This window comes from Anomalospiza imberbis, chromosome Z (genome assembly GCF_031753505.1).
Source record: "Anomalospiza imberbis isolate Cuckoo-Finch-1a 21T00152 chromosome Z, ASM3175350v1, whole genome shotgun sequence".
Classification (NCBI taxonomy): Eukaryota; Metazoa; Chordata; class Aves; order Passeriformes; family Viduidae; genus Anomalospiza; species Anomalospiza imberbis.
In genome coordinates, this window is record NC_089721.1 from 12060424 (window position 1) to 12079595 (window position 19172).

At 39.0% G+C, this 19172-nt stretch overlaps 1 protein-coding gene across 2 annotated transcripts in view; it reads right to left on the reverse strand.

The window, feature by feature from the left end:
* The window catches only part of RICTOR (RPTOR independent companion of MTOR complex 2), an 83256-nt gene extending 64416 nt beyond the window's left edge, over window positions 1-18840 (reverse strand). For both annotated transcript variants that reach the window (XM_068175650.1, XM_068175649.1), the window contains exons 1-2: window positions 18732-18840; window positions 18534-18581 (exon numbers count right to left, since the gene is read on the reverse strand). In XM_068175650.1, coding sequence (XP_068031751.1) covers window positions 18534-18581; window positions 18732-18780 — 97 coding nt within the window. In that variant the 5' untranslated portion in view covers window positions 18781-18840. The remainder of the gene's footprint in view (window positions 1-18533; window positions 18582-18731) is intronic.
* Window positions 18841-19172: the final 332 nt, after the last annotated feature.

Here is a 19172-nt window from a genome sequence, read left to right on the forward strand (position 1 = left end):
CTGCATCCAATCACAGGCGCCACAGAAAAGGGAGAGTCTCAGCATCTCCCTAAAAAACACTTTTCCCACATCTACCTCAGCCCGTATATGTCCGCAGCCCGTGTTTATAATGAAGTCGTTGCCCCAGTTCCCCTATCCCCAAACACCCAGGAAAAAAGCAGCTCCAGTACCATCCCCAGGCCCTCTCCATCTACAAAGCAGTCACAGCAGCAGAAGAAGCTAGGAGAAGAAGCCACTGCGCAAGAATCCAAACAGAAACAACTGTCTTTTTTATATTTTTTAAAGCGGGGAATTGTTGCATCCTGGGTTTGGGTTCAAATTATGGGTTTTTTCTTTGTTAGTTTTCCAGTTCTCTGTACCCTCGTGCATCTCCCGGGTTTTCCCCTACTCCTGCGGTTTCCGTGCCAGTCTCCCCGTGCCCGCAGTCCCACTTGCCCCAAAGCCCCGTGTCTGCCCCTGCCGTGTTCCCATTGGTCGCTGTAATACACATCATCACCACGATGTCTGTATCCATTGCCGGGAGGACTCCCTGTCCGCCCTGTCCCTCCCCTATATCACCCCACTCCTCGGCATGCTTGAGGCCAATTGCGTCCATGTGAAGTTGGGAGCGGGCTGCAGCTTTTCCACCGCAGCTCTCGCGGTCAATAAAGCATCCAACCGCCACGCGGAGGGATTTGGACAAATTCCCTGCCTCTTTGTTTCTTCCCTCACGCCGATGGCAAAGCGTGGCCAACAGTCCACCCCGGAGCGTGGCAGCAAAAGAGCCCGGGAAGTACGGTGTGCCCCGGCCCCGACGAAAAGCTGAGACGCCCAAGCTGGGCGCTCGAGAGCTGACCAGGGCCGAGAAAAGTAACGCGAAGCCACATGCTAGGGACCAAAACCATGCATACCTGAGTTCTGTAATAATAAATGCTAAAGGCCATGGAAGAGAGATACTTTACTTTACTCTTATTTTAAAACAGATTTCAATCAGTATTTTAGATTTGCAGTTGACAAAGAAATCAATTTAGTGGCTGAAATACCAATCTTTACATCTTGTAAGTGAACAACTTTACTGTTAATTCCCTTGTAATTTAAAGGTAAAGTAAGCTGAAAAACAGAAGTTAAAATATAGCATGTTACTGGCACCCCACATTATTCCTTTTTTCTCCTCCAGACAAAAGGGTTGGTGGGTTTTGGAAAGATGAGACCTCTTTTCTGCTCTCCACAATGATGCTTCAAATAGAGGGCTAGGCCTTTCCAGTAACATAGTAAGTGAACTACAAGGCAAACAAAAGCTTTAAGAATGTGGTGTTCTTTCTTCTTAAGGGTCCACCATCCCAACAAAAACAGATGAATAAAAAAAAATGCCACCCAGAAACCATTATTCACACATCAACTGATGACCCTGCATTCTGCTAGAAAACAGAGAATGAGTACCATGATGAGAAGAGATGCTTTTGTCCCACTTTTGGAATTGAGGCAAAGTGGAACAAGCTGCACAGAGTGAGGCTGGGGCCAGGGAGCTGCACAGGGAGCTACTGTAACAGACAGTGAAGTAAGTTCGGTATGTGGTGGTACTGTGGCAGGGCAGTTTTTAAAGGGACCTCTTTCATGCAGGATTCTCATGGAGTTTTAGATTAGACACTGAGGATAGGCATCAGCAGTTTGAGAAAATGAAAAATCAAGGCTATCCTGAAGATATAAACTATAGAAAGTAATACATTACCAAAAAGGAGAAATAACTGCATTACATAAAATGAAGTTGTTAGAACAAGTTTGAACACCAGATATCTAATAAGCAGCAAAGAGCTTTTGTGTGTGATGTCCCACACTAACTTCAGTAGAGAAAAACATGCCTCCTACTACAGAATGGAACAGCTACAGCTGAGTTTGTGGTATACACAGAGCCTTTTACATTCCTGTTATTTGTAAAAGTGCGTGTATTTTTCATTATGCAAATGAAATCAAGCATTGGAGATGTAAAGAAAGCATCATCTTCACTACCTCTCTACAAATCATGCTTTTACATCACTTCCCGTACTTTAAAAACTTGAACAAATTTAGAAAAGCAAACATAAGTAGCAATCTTACTAGTATATATCCAAAATATGTTTGGACAGACACAACCTGTATTTGCACCATCACCAGGAATCAAGACATGATTTAAAATTACAACACTTACAGGTAGGCACCCCAATTAAAGTGTACAAACCTGTTAACCCACTAGAGTCAATGAAGATTTTGTCTATCAGCTAATGAAATCAAATGCCATCAGCTTGATTAGCTGCTAGATGCTTAATCAAGGGTAAGGTAAGCAATTGTATTGACTATGGTGTCTATAATGAAACTTTAGCACATGCTACTGTCACATTGTATAATTCTGTTAATTTTTAAGCAAAGGATCAGTGAGATTTGGGAAGACAAGGTAAGTCTTAAACGTGGCATCAATTTCTATTAGCACCAGCTTGATGTGAAAGATCCTTTTCCACAAATCTACTCACAGCATATGCAAAGAAAACCGTAAGATACACAGCTACCTCGCACTGCTGTGCAGTATGCATAGCAAACCAGATATCTAATAACTCTGAATTTAAAATGGAATATGTGCATGGACCTGTTCACATCCCCAGGAAAAAAAGAAAAAAATCTTTTATATGATTACAGAAGTTAGAGACAGTGAGAATCTTACTGGATCTATACCATGTTTAGGATTCCTCTGCACAATTTGCTTTTCCAGGGCTTAACTCAGTTTAAGAGGTTTGCAATAGCATAAGACATAAAATCATGGAGTGGTATGGACTGAAAAGGACCTTAGGATCACCTAGTTCCAACCCTTTACCATGGGCAGGGAATCTTTCACTAGACCAGGTTGCTCAGAGCCCCATCTAACCTGGCCTTGAACACTTTCAGGGATGGGGCTCACTGAAAACAAGTAGTCTGGATTAGTTAATGGCACTACAAATAGTTTATATCGAAAACTTACTTTCAAGAGAACTTAACCGGAGAGGAAGACGGCTTCCTCATAATCTGGTTTCTCTGAAAATACAGTCTGGCTCATATCTATACTTTGGCTTGCCTTGGGTAATGTGTGGGAATTTCCCTGGCTCACAACACTTTTGGACCTGTAGAATTCCCCATTACGCCACAAGAAAGATCCCAGGTGAGCAGTTTTAGAGCAGCATAACTTTCCAAAATGACTGAAAGTATGTTTTGACTTTGAAAGTGCAGATGGCTACATATGCACAACAAAGCCCTACAAAAACTAAGCTCACCGTGTGTACAGGAAAGACCACAGGACTAGCCCAGAAAACCCCTTGTGCAATAGCAATGGACATTCTTATATGGCTATCTGATAAAACTGGCATTAACTCACAAGAGCCCAAGTTTTCCTGTGGAAAAAGGCAGTCAGTTTGGATGTCAAGAAACAAGGACACAATGATACTACAATTTCCCATACATAACAAATCTGTAGCAATGACAGATCTGTATAATAAGGATGCCTAAAAAAAATGTATATTAAAACCATTTTCCTCTATTTTTGCATGAAAAACTGCAGTTATACCAACTTTTTCCTCAGTGTGTCCTCTCTCAGTTGAGGAAAAACTCATTTTTAGACACTAGAAATTTTGAGGAAAGACATGTTTGTGGTGCTTAACAGGGCAGTCAGGTATTTCCCAGAAGCTTTATTAGCAGGTAAGTAATTTGAAGCAAACTAGGGACTCCAGAGTAAAAACTACAAAACTGTGAGAAAGCTGAGAACATGATAGGCATTTCCACTATTGAACTGAAAATATAAATAGAGCAACTTAGCTGTCTTCAATCCTATCAAAACCAATACTGCTGCAGAAAACCAAGACAATAAATAAATCAAGACCCTCTCATAGTATATTGCCTCAGAAGGAACTAAAATAACAGAAGCCTTTTGGTCAAATACTGTCAGGTGAAGTCTTATTTTAAACTTCAAAAGAACCTTCTCACAAAAAGTATCCTATAAAAAATTTAACAAAATAACTGTGACATACTAACTTGAAGGTAAGACTGGCTATGTTTTTTTTTCCTTCTTCTGAAAATGCATCATACATTACAAAGAAGTAAAAAATTTATATTACTTACTCAAGTGTGACTCATTTTAGTAAAAGTAATGCCAGTATGGAAGGTAGGCAGGCCTAAGAAAACTTCATGTCACAGATGTAAAAGAATTTGAACAAACCTATGTGACTTCTTAAGTGGCAATTCAGTTTTTCGCTAGTCTGTCCCTCACATTGAAATAGACCTGGAAATAGACTAAATACATCCTGGATTCTAACAACTAAGCCATGTAGCTTTCCTGTAATCACAGATCAGATCCAGCACTGTCTATCTTCCTATCACAAAATCTTAAAAAAGGCACTATAAAATACCGAGAAATGCAGAAATAGCAAAAAGCATAGTGCAAAATCACAGACTGATTTTCCAAAGAAATATCACAGCCTTAAGATTTTATTGTCAAGGTTAACAGTTCACCTCGGTGTTGACAAAGACTTTTTTTTTGTTGTTTGGTTTTCTTCTTGTTTTGGTTTGTTGGGGGTGGGTTTTTTGTCTTTTTTTTTTGTTTGTTTGTTTTGTTTTGGGGGGAGGGTTGTAGGGGGAGAGGAAGGGGCTGTTGTTGCTGTTTCATAAATTCACAGAATATTCTAAATTGGAAGGGACCCACAAGAATCACTGACTCTAACTCTTCGTTAAATGGCTCATACAGGATTTGAACTCAAAACCCTGGTGTTATTAGCACCATGCTCTAGCCCACTGCACTCACTGGTGTTGTATGTGTTAAGGACCCTGCTTCATATCACTGCTGTAAAGAATTCTTAGCTCTTACTCTCTAGCTCCTCCTGTTTTGTATCTAAAACAAAAAAATAAAAAAGAAAATAAGTAACTTATTATTTTAAGACCCTCTCAAAAGTCTATTCTTTCCTGACTCACTTCATTTATTACTGATACGCTGACTTTTCTTGGGAGAAATTTCTTCACTCAAAGGGTTGTCAAGCACTGGAACAAGCTGCTTGGGGAAGTAGTTGAGTCACCACCCCTGGAGGTAATTAAAAGATGCACAGACATGGCACTTAGGAACACAGTTTAGTGATGAACCTGGCAATGTCAGGATTATGGTTGAACTCGATGATCAACCAAAATGATTCTACGATCTCCATTTGGCCCACAGCAACAACCAAATATCTTCATTTTCTTTCCCATGGTGCTTCTGAGGGTGGAGCTATGCAAAATGACTAAACTGATCTTCCAGCTTTCTTCTAAGATGTGCAACCTCTTCCCTTACTTTCTTTCCCTCTTCTGTCTCGCCATATAATACACCCTTCTCATCTACATTACTTCAGCATCCATCTTCAAATTCACAATAAAATCATCCTGCTAAGTATCTCAGTAGAATCCTTTTCTTGTTCTTCTGACTATGTTAGTTCTCCACTGAGTTACTGACTCAAACTGAATACTAAATTCTTACAAAATCCACTCAGAAGTAGCTGTGCCACTGAGCCATTCACAGGTAGCGTGGTGGAAGGAAGACATGCCTGTTCCACATGACACTCAGTAGAAAGAAGTCACCATTTTTTTTTTTTTTGACTGGACTTTACAATTGGCGAGTTATCCCAATTATTGTACACAAAGCCACTTTGCTCAAATGCCATCTAAAAACTTGTCGATACATATAAAAATTGCAAGTCAGCTCACTTGTGTCCTGCAGCAAGAGCTTAGCTTGCTCATCAACATTCTCATTTTCTGTCTGCTTTTTTTTGGACAGCAAAAACTTTGAAGTAGCAGTAGTTGTTCTGTTTACTTCTGTTATATGAAACAGTTTCTCACCCACAATTCTTTGCACTAACACTCAATATAATCTATAGCACAGAGCAAAGCTGGTGTTTTTCTAAAACTCTAGCCTCAAGAACTCCATTATTCTCTATGCCTAAAAGTAATTCACAGATGCTATATATAAAAAATCTCCAATGTTGTGTTGTTGTTTGTTTTTAAACTCTCATGACCTTTTAAGGCTTGACTAATTTTTTCACCCCTTCAGGACCGTGACATTGTTTTCTCCCAGTGAGAACAATGACAGATTCTGACAGATCCCATTCTCCAGAAAGCACACGACAGTAGTCCAGCTACACAAAACAGCTAGCGCTCCATCTAATGCGGGGATGAAATAGGACCAGCAATAGCTATATTAGCACAAGTGACGACTCCTTTTGCCTGACAGATTTAGCAGCACTGTTTGACCACATTGAGTATGCTAGAAGCATGCCAATTTGCTGTTCTGTTATGCACATGTGAATGAAAAAGAAAAAAAAAAAGAATGGCAGGCTTTAGCACACAAATAATTCAGTAACTCTGAAGTGAGGCATGAGTTAAACTGAGGACTGTATATTAAATGCATCACTTGGTAGTTGCTAAAACAGTACACAGTACTGTACACAGTAGCCAATGTGTATATATATTCAGTAACTCTCAAGTGAGAGACTGATGTCACACCTACTAGAATCACAAGGCCAAAAAGTGAGATAAAAGATTAAATACTTCTAAATACTTCCTTTAAAGAAGGAAGTTGTACTTCTCTACAGTCAAGCACTGACATACATGAGAGGTTATCTTCCTCTTACTGAAAGAATCACACTAATGATTGAATAATGGATAATTTTGAGGAACCTCCTATACACCTCTATATTTATTAGAAATTTTTGAAGTGTAAATTCCATGCAACTGCATATTGTTAAGCTGTTCTTAGCTTGTTAAAATACATGCTGCCAAAATGAAGGAAGTTGAGTGAAATACACCAACTAGAAACATTAATGCACTGTTCTTCACTTCCCCTGAAATGAATTATCAGTTATTAAAAGCAGTGAAACATTAGAAATCGGTTACTTAGAGGTGTCTATGTAAGACTATACGATAAGTAATCAGCCTCCTAAAACACATTTTAATCAAGACCTTTAATAATGAAATGAGACATCAATAGTAAATCATATTCTACCATTATCAACTTGTTGCAAGAAAAAAAAAATCAGGACACTTATGTAATCTTCTTGATCTTAAAGTATTCTTAATTTACATTTCATTCAAAAGGTGTAAACTGCACTGTATAGTCTCACTGCATATGCACTGCATATTCTCAGAAAACCTGAGAATATGAAAGATGAGAAAGCTACATAAAAAAAGCAAACTCTGCAACACAGATCACTCCCATATTATTTGTATTAACACATCAACTCTACTTTGCTAGATTCTAAAAAATTAGTGCACGAACACTTTACATTCAACATGAGATTTTCAAAAACACAGTAATACATGTTTAGACTGAAGGTATGTCTTGATTTATAGTGTAAAACCAAAAAGACCTGTCAGTTTGTAGTATCAAGTTAATGTAGTTATATTGAAAAATGTACTCAATACTAAGCCAGATAGATATCCTCTATGATTATAGTTAAAATTCTACTATCACATTTCAAGCCATAAGGTGGGAAATACTTCATACTTGTATATACTCATACTTATGTTTTGCAAAATAAGACTTGAAAACTTTAGATTAAAAAAATTCACATGCATATCAAGTTTTAACAATCGAGAGTAACCCCTCAAAAAATACCTATGACTAAGAGTGATTTCAGCAGAACGCACCTAGAGATTTAGTTTGATTCTCATAGCTTTCATGGGGGAACCATACAATGAGCACTTTATTTTGAATATAGGTAAGTTCCAGTAACTCATGTATGTGAAAACAGAAAGCAAATAAAAACTAAGAACTGCAACAATTTTCCCTCTTATTGCTTAAGAAAGCTATGAATATATGAAACTGGCTCACTAATATGGAAAAAAGTACACATCCTCTCTTTCATGGCAGTCAGCAAAGAAAGTCTCAAAATTATTCCTCTCCCTACATCACTCAGGTTAAAAGCTAATATACAAAAATACCTATGAACTAGAAATCAGTGGAAAAGACAGCACATTCAAAGTAGGATCCAGGAATGACTAGAACTTCAGATAAACAGGAAATCATTTATCAGGATTACTCTGGCACACAAGCGCTTCTGAAAACATTAAGTAAAATTTAAATGCCTACTGTGTGTACAGATTTCTCTTCTGCAGATGTGCATAGATGTTGTAAATTAAAGGACTTTTTTTTTCCCATTTTAATATTCCTAAGTACATATAAAAGTGGCAGGAAATAAGCAGGTTGGTGTTCCAGTCAGCTTGAAGAGAAGCTCCAAAATGGACCACTTTCCAGAATGTGGTCTTATATTATTACTTATTTCTAAAAAAGACATTGAGATTATACCTGTACAAAAGCCATTCTTATATCCTCACCTAGGAATTATGTTAATTATTCCCAATGTGTGATCTTGTATGGGAGCTTTGTAAAAAAGCATTGCTTTACTGCTAAAACTTCTAAAAAATGGGTTTCATAGCTGAAATGTTAAGAGCTTTCCCAGGACAGAAAACTGAAGGACCATTCTGAAGGATAACTACAAGGCTGACTTGAAAATTAATTACATACAGTTTTTGATAAACAAACTATTCTTTAAATGCTTTACAGCAGTACAAAACCTAGTGTCCTGCATAAGCTTCCACAAAGTCCAATTATGAAAATAATATTAAATAGTATTAGTTAAGACTACGTAAGGTACCAAGGCATATTAAAAAATAACTCTAAAAAAAACCTTGTCTATTCATAGAGAGAAAATGTTTCATTTAGTCCTGCATTTAAATTTACAGTTATATCCTCAACTCCCAGGAAGACATGAAGCTGATGACAAGAATCATAGCAATAAGTCTGGATATGTATCTTTGTGACCTACAAACTTATTCCCAGTTCCCCCGCCTCTCGCCCCTCAGAAAAAGCCCTCCGGATTGTCATCTCTCCGCACTACAAGATACACAACTATAACTATTGCATATTATCATGACTAAAACCAAACTGGAATTACAGTCTCTTGAAATTTTTATCATGACCACCTAATAATACACAAATTATTAGGTAAATCTGGAATACAGTTAAATTCATTAAGAACTTCCTTTAAACTTTCAAAAGCTCAGATGTTTAAAAGAAAAAAGAAAAATAAAGGAGACAAAAAACACAGAGGGTCAAAATGCTGGAGGCTGGGGAACATTCCATAACTGTGTGACTATGCATTTGCTTGCCCTGTTGTTCTGCTCTCTTCTCTGCAACAATTATCAACTACGGCCAAGGTTGGAGTGACCCAGTACAACTGTTCTTATGCTCAAGAGCCAGTAAAAGCCTTTGGGAAAGACTTACAAAATTGCTTATGTCTGTACACAAATCAAATTAATACTTCCCAGAACATCAACGATGAATTTGAATGGTGAATATGAGTTTATTGTAATGGTTTAGAAAATTATCTTCAGTTCCTCCAATCCATTTTCTTCTTTTCTGCCACCACTCCTAGAAGCAGAACTATCAGGATGGTCGTAATTTTCAGTTGTTTTAACAAAACACTGTGTCTTTCTGACATCTTGCAACTAGTATTTGGAGAGTGGACCAGGCAAATCAGCTTTCAAAACCACCCAAGAGAATTTTGATCACATATTTCTCTGAATATTATCAAACTGAAATATGATCTTATTCTGAGGCTATTTTCTCAATTAGCATTCTGAGTCTTCTCTGCATCATTTCAGTATGTTCAAGAACCTGAAAGCATAAATGTTGCATGGATCTTACCAATAAACTCAAAGCTGTCAGGAAGTAGCCACTGTCCCCAGAAATATCCTGTTACACAGGGCATCATGTAAGAAGTCCATCAACACTAGCAAATGTAGGATCACCCAGTGTGCCAATGAAGGACATGAAGGACAATTTGCATGACATGGAAACACCGAAGTAATAATATACTCAAATTCAAACATTAATACAGGGACACAACTAGAAACTACAAGTAATTCACAAACATTACTGACTGAAGCAGGAAACATTTAAACTGCAGCAAATGTCATGTGCTAATTTCCCCATTCTAAAATGCTATATAACCAGAAGATTTCAAAACAGTGCTGATTGATGATATTTGTGGGCTTCATTTCCTCATACTAAGGAATAGGACATATCCTTTTGTCACACAGGTAATATAGTCACATTGCTGTGATCATTCAAGACTTCTACTCTTTCTCCTGAAAAAGGACAGGAAGTGTCAGTCATATTTATAGATTTCACAAGATCTAAAAACAATTCTCTGAAGACAGAAGACACCTAATCTATTGGTCAATCTCAACTTAGAAAAAACTATCCAGCTGAAGTAACAGGCTAAGATAAAAACTGACCTGCAAATGCCACATTTATAGAAAGAGCAAGATTTTTTCTATTTAATTTTTTGTACCTCATGAAAAAAACACAGAAGTCTACCCATGACACACACATATGGTTTGCATAAAGAAGGAGACGAACACATTCTAAATTCTCTAGATATGAGGTTGCCCAAACTGAATTCTGACTTCACTGATGCTCAGGAGCTAACAAAAGAATAAGATTACCTACAGATTTAATAATTTGTTTTTAAATAAGTAATTTCTAGGCAACAGCTGTTCTTGATAGTTCCTCCATTTTTATGAAGTAATTCTTTTTAAATGTATGTATTTATTTACAGTCTATGTACACTTTAAGCAGGAAACCAATCTCCTATGCAGCTAAAGAAACCCAAACAAAATCCCTGTGTTGTTCACCATACACCTTTATATTAAGAAATTAATTAAATTATTCCTTGTTACTGTGTATTTTTCCATGTCAAGTCCATACTGTTTTGCTTTAAACACCTTAACTCTAAGCATAAATATCTCCTACTAATCATTCAACAGAGTCAAATCAACAGAAGTAGTTAATTTCACAATGAACACTTATGCAAATAGGGCAGAGATGTACTTACTTCATTTCAGCCAAACAACTGCTAATTCACAGGAGCCATTTCAAAGATGGCAACTAACAGTCATCTTTACCATTTTGCCAACCCTTTTCTCTTTGACTTAAATGGTTACTGAAAGTATAATTTATAAACAGCATGAAATTATGTTCTCTAACCATTTTTCCAATTGAAACAGAATTAAAAACTTTCATTTTGCATCTCAGACAAACACAATTCTATTAAACAAGCAAATAAATAAATAAATAAACTTCGAACTGTATTTCTGAAATGTTGTGGGAGCAATTAGCTCCCATAGCAGTAGACAGCAGTTTAACTAAAATGAGCTTAGAAAAGTCTAGGGAAGAACAAAACCATCAAATTTAGAAAAAAAAAAAATCTCATTTTAAGAAAATGTTCAAAAAGGCTATCACTCAGGTAAATTTTTTTAATGAGCAACACTGATTTGAAGGCTATTGCTGTCAAGGTAGAATTTAGGTGAAGAGATTTTTTTTTTTTTATATTTATTTACGCAAACTTATGCAGGCCACTGGTGACAGCTAGAAAACTTTCAAGTATGTGCTAGTAAAATTCAGTAACATAAAAAAAACTATAACTGTAAGTATTTTTTGTTTATTTTTTTGGGATTGGGTTTTGAGCTTGGTTTGGGGGTTTTTTAACTACATTTTCTCATTTATGCATCTTTACCAGTGTTCCTCCTTTACATCAGATGAAAAGATTTGATGAATACACTTTTCACTAATCATGTTCTGAAGTTTTGCTTCCAAAATTTTCCATTACTACACCAGATGATAGGCAAATGAAAAAAAAAATTTCTGCAACATAAACAAATATACCAACATTACAGGCTCAAACTAGAACAGATACATTTTACTATCACAGTCACAAGTGCTCCAGTTAAAAATTTGACAAATACCAGGCAGTACTTGTGTAGCAGTGTTATGTCACCTACCCTTCTGTATCAGAACTATTCACAGCACTGCTCAGTGTGCGAATTCACCCGCACTATTGTAAAAGCATCTGCCTGCCTGCATGCAGGTAAAACACTTCCAAAGAAAAGCAAACTTCTTACTTTACCTGACCTTTTGTGTAGTTATCTAAGCCTCAAGACACATGTTCTTGTCTTAGTTGCAAGAAGGGAGTTAGCATTAAAAGTAGATTACTTGTGTTTTACAAAAGAAATCTCAGAATGAGTTTCTATTAGTATAAAAATTAAGAAAAACTTATCTCATTTTTAGTACATTCACCCAAGTCAGCTGTCATTTCAACAACAGTTCTTAAGCTGTCTTGTAAAGCTCTTGAGCATTGCTCCTTTCTGCAGTGTCAAGAGTTTGTATGGATATTAAGAGTAGGAAAACAGCAATTTTAACTATGGCTATTTCACTTCATCCCACTTTAAAGAAAAGTAACTGTATCTGATGTTAAGCATCTCTTTTACGTTATTAGGGTAAAATTTCTGAGATTGCTAGGTAACAGGTAAAGTACAGATGAAGGTCATCAGCTTGGGCTAGTGATGCATTTCTTTATGGACAGAAGATGGTTAACACAGCTTCCTTGGTGACTGTATTTATGATGAGGGGTGTGTTCCTTTCGACAGCATCTACACTGGATAGGCCCTAACAGAAAAAAAACGCTGAAACTAAGCATTGCTCTAATCTCTAAGTGAGTGATGCTGGGAAGCAACAAAACACCCAGGAATAACACTTATGACAAAGACTCGAATATATCAAGAAGGCAGCAGGAGATTTTGATACTTCAGCACTCGGGAAGGAAGTATGTTGAAGAAAGTTGTGAAAACACAGCACTGCTTGAACATCTGCAAAGGTGTTTGGATCAGTATAGTGATATCGATCCAAATCATAGAATAATCTCTTGTAATAGAAAGTACAAGTTCTTAGAACAGTCGTTTTATTCTCTGACCACAACAGCAAGAACAAAGAACCCACACACAAAAACAAATTTAGAGGTGCTTTACTCAAAAACTTTAAAGACAGACTTAAGTGCAGATCTTCAAAGACATGGTAATACCCAATTCCTACAGAAATCTTAACAACAGATAAGCAAGCCATAAGATTTTAAAGTGGTCTTCTGCTAAAATTTTTCCATCATTAAAAATGTTGTTCTTGTTTTGAAGAAATGGAAAGTGGAAAAATTTTAAGCACACACCATCTTAGTAGTTCTGAGAAGTCTTAAAATTATAAAAGCAATGCTTAGGAAGCAAAGCCAAAGGTACAAAAGTGCTATTAATCTAACTGGGACAATGCACTATACAATTCCAAAACAACGGTCAATGAAAGCACAAGTGCAAGCATAGGACAGTTAAGTGTGTGACTTAATTCTGAAGTGCATGTATTCAGAACTTTAACTCTCTTACTTTTAAAACCTATCAAAAGTTTACACATTGCCAAAAACGTCAGCAGACCACCATCATTGATCACTTTCCCTTTGCTCCTCCTATATAATAAAAAACTTCAACATACAAAAATAATGCAGAATAACGCTTCTCAGTCAGCAAAATTAAGAGGTCTCTCCAACAGCTTTTGCCCCATTGCTGCACACTTTGCGCCTCAGGAGACTGAATAAAAAAATGTTACTAACGCCTTCTTATGACTGTTACATTTTCTGTTACAGATTCACAAACGAGGGAGCAAAAAACACCTATTGCTCTGTGTGACCTGCTCAAGCACAACATCCTGCTATTAACACCCATTAAAAATACTGCAAAGTGAGGGTCAAAGGTGCCCACACATTTTGATTATCTGGCTATTTTAAAAACACTATTTCTATGGTGTGGTGGAGCCCTACTTCTCCACGTTTTCAAGCCAGGCTACATTTCACAAGTACAGGAAGAACCACCTAAAGGCTTTCTGTAACAGACTTGCCATTAGCATGGAAGAACTGCCTCTGAGCCATCAAAAAGTATGCACCACCTGCCATCTCTGCAGTGGTTTCCCTACTGCCATGCTGCAAGCAATACAAAAGGGTTATTTTCTGCTTCCCCTACTACTTGAGCTTTCGGTATCAGATGTGTGCTGTGTTCCTCCTTGCTTCTTCCACACTGATGAAGGAAGCTGGAAACAGTATGGTCATCAAATCTCAAGCTGATTTTGGAAACAAAATTCATCCAGCCTTCTTTAACTATCCCACAAATAACCCTTAAAAATGCCTGACATTTCTGTGGGCTGTAAACTGCAAATAGCATCCCGAGATATTTGCCCTGCATGCAATGCATTATGATATACCATGTTGGAACATGGACTCAAATACTACATGGTTTAAAATTATGGAAACACAGTAAGAAAAGTAACACCATTTAGACCTCGTGAAGTTAAATGGAACTCCTTTATGCTTTATTATTACCTACATGACAGGAAAAAATGAAGGCAAAAAAGGAAAGAGTATTTTCTCAGATAACACTAGTCAATTTTGTGGTATCAGTCTCAGGGAGAAAAAAAAACCAACTAATTTTCTCAGCTGCTGCTTTGTTTATGAATGTCCTGTGTTAGTCAGAAGACTCAACATCTACAAAACCTCTACAAAATAAAATCGGCTGTACATGAAAAGTTGATAAACCAAGGTACAATCTTGTAATGCATGTTTTTGAATAATAAATGAAAGTAGTAATGCTTGCGATATATACATTTCAGTTGTTTAAAGAGTACACTATCAGCAAGTGAAGACTGCTACCCACAAAAAGGAGGAAATGAACACATATACAGATGAACAGCACTCTACTTAACTTCAATATGCAGTCGGTACCCCTGAGCCAGTAAGCAAACAAGCTCTGAAAAGTTCCTAATAGCCAGTGCAACCTCTGAGCTACAGGATTCCAAGAAAATAGGGATCCCTTGAAAGAAAATGAGCCTGATGACAGATAATGAACCATGAGACTACTCTCAACTAGCCAAGTTCTAAACTACTTAGGCCTTCAAGACCCAAGGACTACAGCCAAAATTCCATCAAAGGAAGAGGTGTTGGTCACCCAGCAGTATAAGGTGATTCAGTTACAGAGGTGAGCAAAGAATCACAGAATCGTTTGGGTTGAGAAGGACCTTTCAAGGTCATATAGTCCAGCCTCCCCGCAAAAACTTAGGAGCATATGAAGTGTGGATCACACACGCCTTTAACAGTGCCCAGAGCTGCAGGAGGTATATCTGCTTCTGTGATTCAACTTCGAATGCCTGCAAAACAGTCAGTAACAAATAAAACATGTACAATATTTGTATTATGCTTAAATACACAACCATGGCCAAAGTCAGTGGAAAAACCCCTACCAAATGCACTAATCTGGCTGATATCTCCAATTGTCATTTCTGGCCTTAGGAAGTTATGAGCTTGATTTCAGTAGTCTAATTAAACCAATCTCTCTCATCCCACTGCTAATTCCTCCCAGATGACTGCAGTGGGAGTTGTACTGGTGATGAGTCTGTCCTCCTTTTCCTTTTCTGTTCTATTCTGAGCAGGTAATATAACACAAGGCCAAAACATGAGTGCTCTAAATCCCAATTATTAATTGCAATTTTGTAATCAACAGAATACATGATATATGATTTAACCAGACAAAGTAAGTCTACCCTGTATCTGCACCATTTTTTCTTACTATACCAACATTATACACACAAATGTTTATCCTGGGGACAATTTTTCCAGAGTGATCAGCCCTTCAGGCCCTTCAGCAAAGTGGTTTTCTTAAAAAAGATTTATCTGAATTCCCTTAGAAGATGGGCAGGGCTTAGTGACTCAGAAACAAAATAAATACAAAAAAACGCAAAACCAAATGAACAAACACACGCCAAAACCCCAAACAAAAACAAAAAAAACACTCCCAACCAAACAAAAGAACAAAGAACCCCCACAGAACCAACCCTGCCCCCCAAAAAAGCAAAAAAAAAAAAACCAGAAAAAGCAAACCAAATGTACTTTACATTATCATCTTTAACCAGATTAATAACTGTAAACAGAAAGCTCACACATACCTACACAAACACATAAAACGTAGCATTCACTACCATGCAAAATGGCTTTCATGAACATAATGTATAATTTTTAAAAAGGCAAAGCACCAAGAAGCTCCAAAAAGTAAACCTAGTATAGCAGCCATGTTAAAAATTTGTAAAAAGCTTGGTGTCTTCTGGGAAAACAAGAGCAACCCTGTAACTACAGGACCAGAGAAAAGAGCAAACCAAACACATACAGAGAAATGCAGATCACTCTGCAAGCAGTAAGGCACTCCTCAAGCCTTACTGCTCAAAAAGCCAGGAAGAAGCAGAACTCAGAGCAGCACAAACTGGAGTGCTCTCCCCACATCTATTATTTGTTTTAAATTCTTTATAATAGCACTGGCCTCTTGCATGGAAAGTGTAGTCACAGGTATGGATGAGTAAAGGGCTAACCTCTAGGATAAGTCATGCCATTACTAACAGAAACCTATTCAAAGTAAGGCAGAACCAATATAATTTCTTGTGTTTGTAACAAAGAGGCCCCTGTAACTAGAAGCATATGGCTGAGGCTCTGTTTATGGTGATTCTCTACTTTCTCCAAATCAGATATTTCACATTAATCAACACAAAGTTCAGTTGTACCAGGAAACAAAAAACATTAGAACATTCTTTTAAGCTAATGCAAACGTGAGCCCTGTGGAAAACTATGTGATCTGCACAACACAGTGAATCAAAACATTGTGCTATTAGTACCAAATTAGGCTAACAAAATATTTAAAATAATTGCTTACATAACTATTGTAACAGCTGGAAAAACAAATACTCGTGTTCACCATGGAAATCAAGTTATCATCTAGCTTAGTTAATGTCTTGCTGAGACTTTTAAGCTTATTACTTTTGTTTCCTCTTTAAAATGCAGTTAATATCTACACAGATATACGATGCTATACGGTTACTGACCGGTCAGCTGTAGTCTTTCTAACAAAAAACCCAAAACCGTTGGGTTTTTAACATCTGAATTTAAAGTAGCTACTCACTTGATTTCCCCAATGATTTATTCTTTTGATAATAGAAGATAGATTGCCACAGTGCAAAATACCTTTTTAATTAAAAAAAATGAAAACACATATTAAAAATGTAGTTTGCATCTTACTCAAAAGCCTCTTTAACAACAGTATACACGTGTAATAGTTGTACTGCTACTACAACAGGTCTCTTGGAATCAGCAGGCAGCTGAAAACACCTCATGGCAAAAATCAGTATCACAATGATGGTCACCTATCAAATTCTGATTAGAAGATTACAAACAGACCACATCTCAAAACTACCACTCCAGCATTTAAATTTTGTGTATTGTTCTTTCACCTCAAAATACTTCAGTATGCTATGGAACATTAAAAAAAATAAATTATCAGACCCATTCATTAAAATCCTAATTCTGCAGATTTCATAAACAAGCAACATTGCTTACAGGAATAACTTTGTCATGTGCTTAAACTGTTAAGGCCTTCATTCCACATTTTGCTGATAAAAGCTTCACATGCTTTAATTTTTAAAAACAGCATTTCTCTAAAGCAATCATGTCCATTGGGAGACAGTATGAGAAGAGTCTGTATCTTTAAACTGAGGAAACCCCAGCAGTTTTCCCGGTTATTAAAACACACTTGTAAATATGATATGTATACACAGAGATAACTTGCAGCCCACGACAGAACTGCTAAATAAAATAATTCTAAACGCAGCTCACTTTGTGGGAAAAGAGAATTAGAGAAAGTATAATGCAGTATCAACAATAACAAGATGAAAACAGTACTTCTGCTGGTATTGTTACTTCCTTTCCATTTCACAGGCCACTGTTATCTCATTGATTCTGTCATTTCTCTGCCTGCTTCCCCATAAAATGGATCTATTCAGCATAATAGTCATCCTGGATCTCCTGAAGCAGAACAGTTACACACCAGTATCAACTTCATTGAAATATCACCGCTTCCAGAGCAGTAACATTCCAGTTTGCTTTTTGAATTTTTCCAGTCTCTTTGAGAGGGTGTAAGTCTTACCTCAATACTCAGCTAGGCAAAATCACATTTTGTACCCTATACGTGTGGGTAGGGAACGAGTACCTGTTTGTCTGAGACAAAACTTCTCAGCGTGTAGCAGGTATCGGCGTTGTTTCCTTCCCCTTAACAGCCCCCCCACCCCCCACAACCACAGACACGTAGGAGAGCAGTGGAGGATGTTTGGAGCAATTTAACAAGCGAACGGGAGGTGAGTGGCCGCTGTTCTTGGAGCAAGAGGCTCACGGCAAACGGGGTACCCGGCCGGCCTAGGGCACGCAGGGATACACGAGAAAGGGATGGAGTAAGGAACATTCGCCGCTGCGAGCTGCTGCTCGGAGGCACACGGCACGGTCACTGCGAACAAGCCTGTCTGCGAGCAATAGGGGCTTCAAGGGCAGCCCCAGCGGCGGCCGAGCAGCCTCGGCACGCACGCCGGGGAGCAGGGAGCCCCGCGGCTCCGGAGCTGCCCGGCCGCGGCCCCACGGTGGCCGAGGAGCGGCTCCCACCCGCGGGCGGCTCCGCTCAGCCCCCGGCGGCGGCCCCGGCCCCCGCGCCCGCCCCACGGCACCACCAGGCCGCTCCGCTCCGCCGCGCCCCACGCCCGCCTCGGGCGCAGCGAGGCTCGGGCGGCCCCCCCGCCTCGCCCGTACCTCGGCTGAGATCGAGGGACACGTTCTCCTCGCCGCTGTCGTTCCGACCTGCGGGGACGGGGGGAGAGAAGCGCGTTAGACGGGCGGGGAGGAAGAAGCCGGGGACAGGGAGAAGAAAGGGAGGAGAGGAGCGGGAGGCGCCGGCGAGCACCGTGGCGGTGCGGGCGCCGGCGGGGCGGCCCGCGGGACGCTCCTCACCTCGGATGCGGAGGTGCCTCAGCGAGCGGGCGCGGAGCGTCGCCGCCATGTTTGCGGCCCCGCAGCCACAACACCGGAAACCTCGCCCGCTCTCGCGAGGGGAGGCGCGCGGAGCCGCCGACGCGGAGGGCGCCCCCCCCCCCCCGGCGCCTCCCCCCTCACCGCGGGGGCGGGGCGGGCGCGGGAGCGGCCTGGCGGCAGAAACCGCTTCTTTTCCGCCTTTTTTTTTTTTTCTGTTTTTGTTTGTTTGTTGTCTTGTTTTTGCTGTACTTTTGCTTGATTCTTTGTTTGTTTGTTTGTTTATTTCGGGGTTTGGCCGCCCGGTTTCTCGGCCTTGTGATGAGGTGGTAATTCACGTGGGTGCGGCGTGATCGTGGGCTTTGTACGCCGGATGTTTTCTGCTTTTTTAAAGCGTGAATTAATTAAAAACAGGAAAAAAGA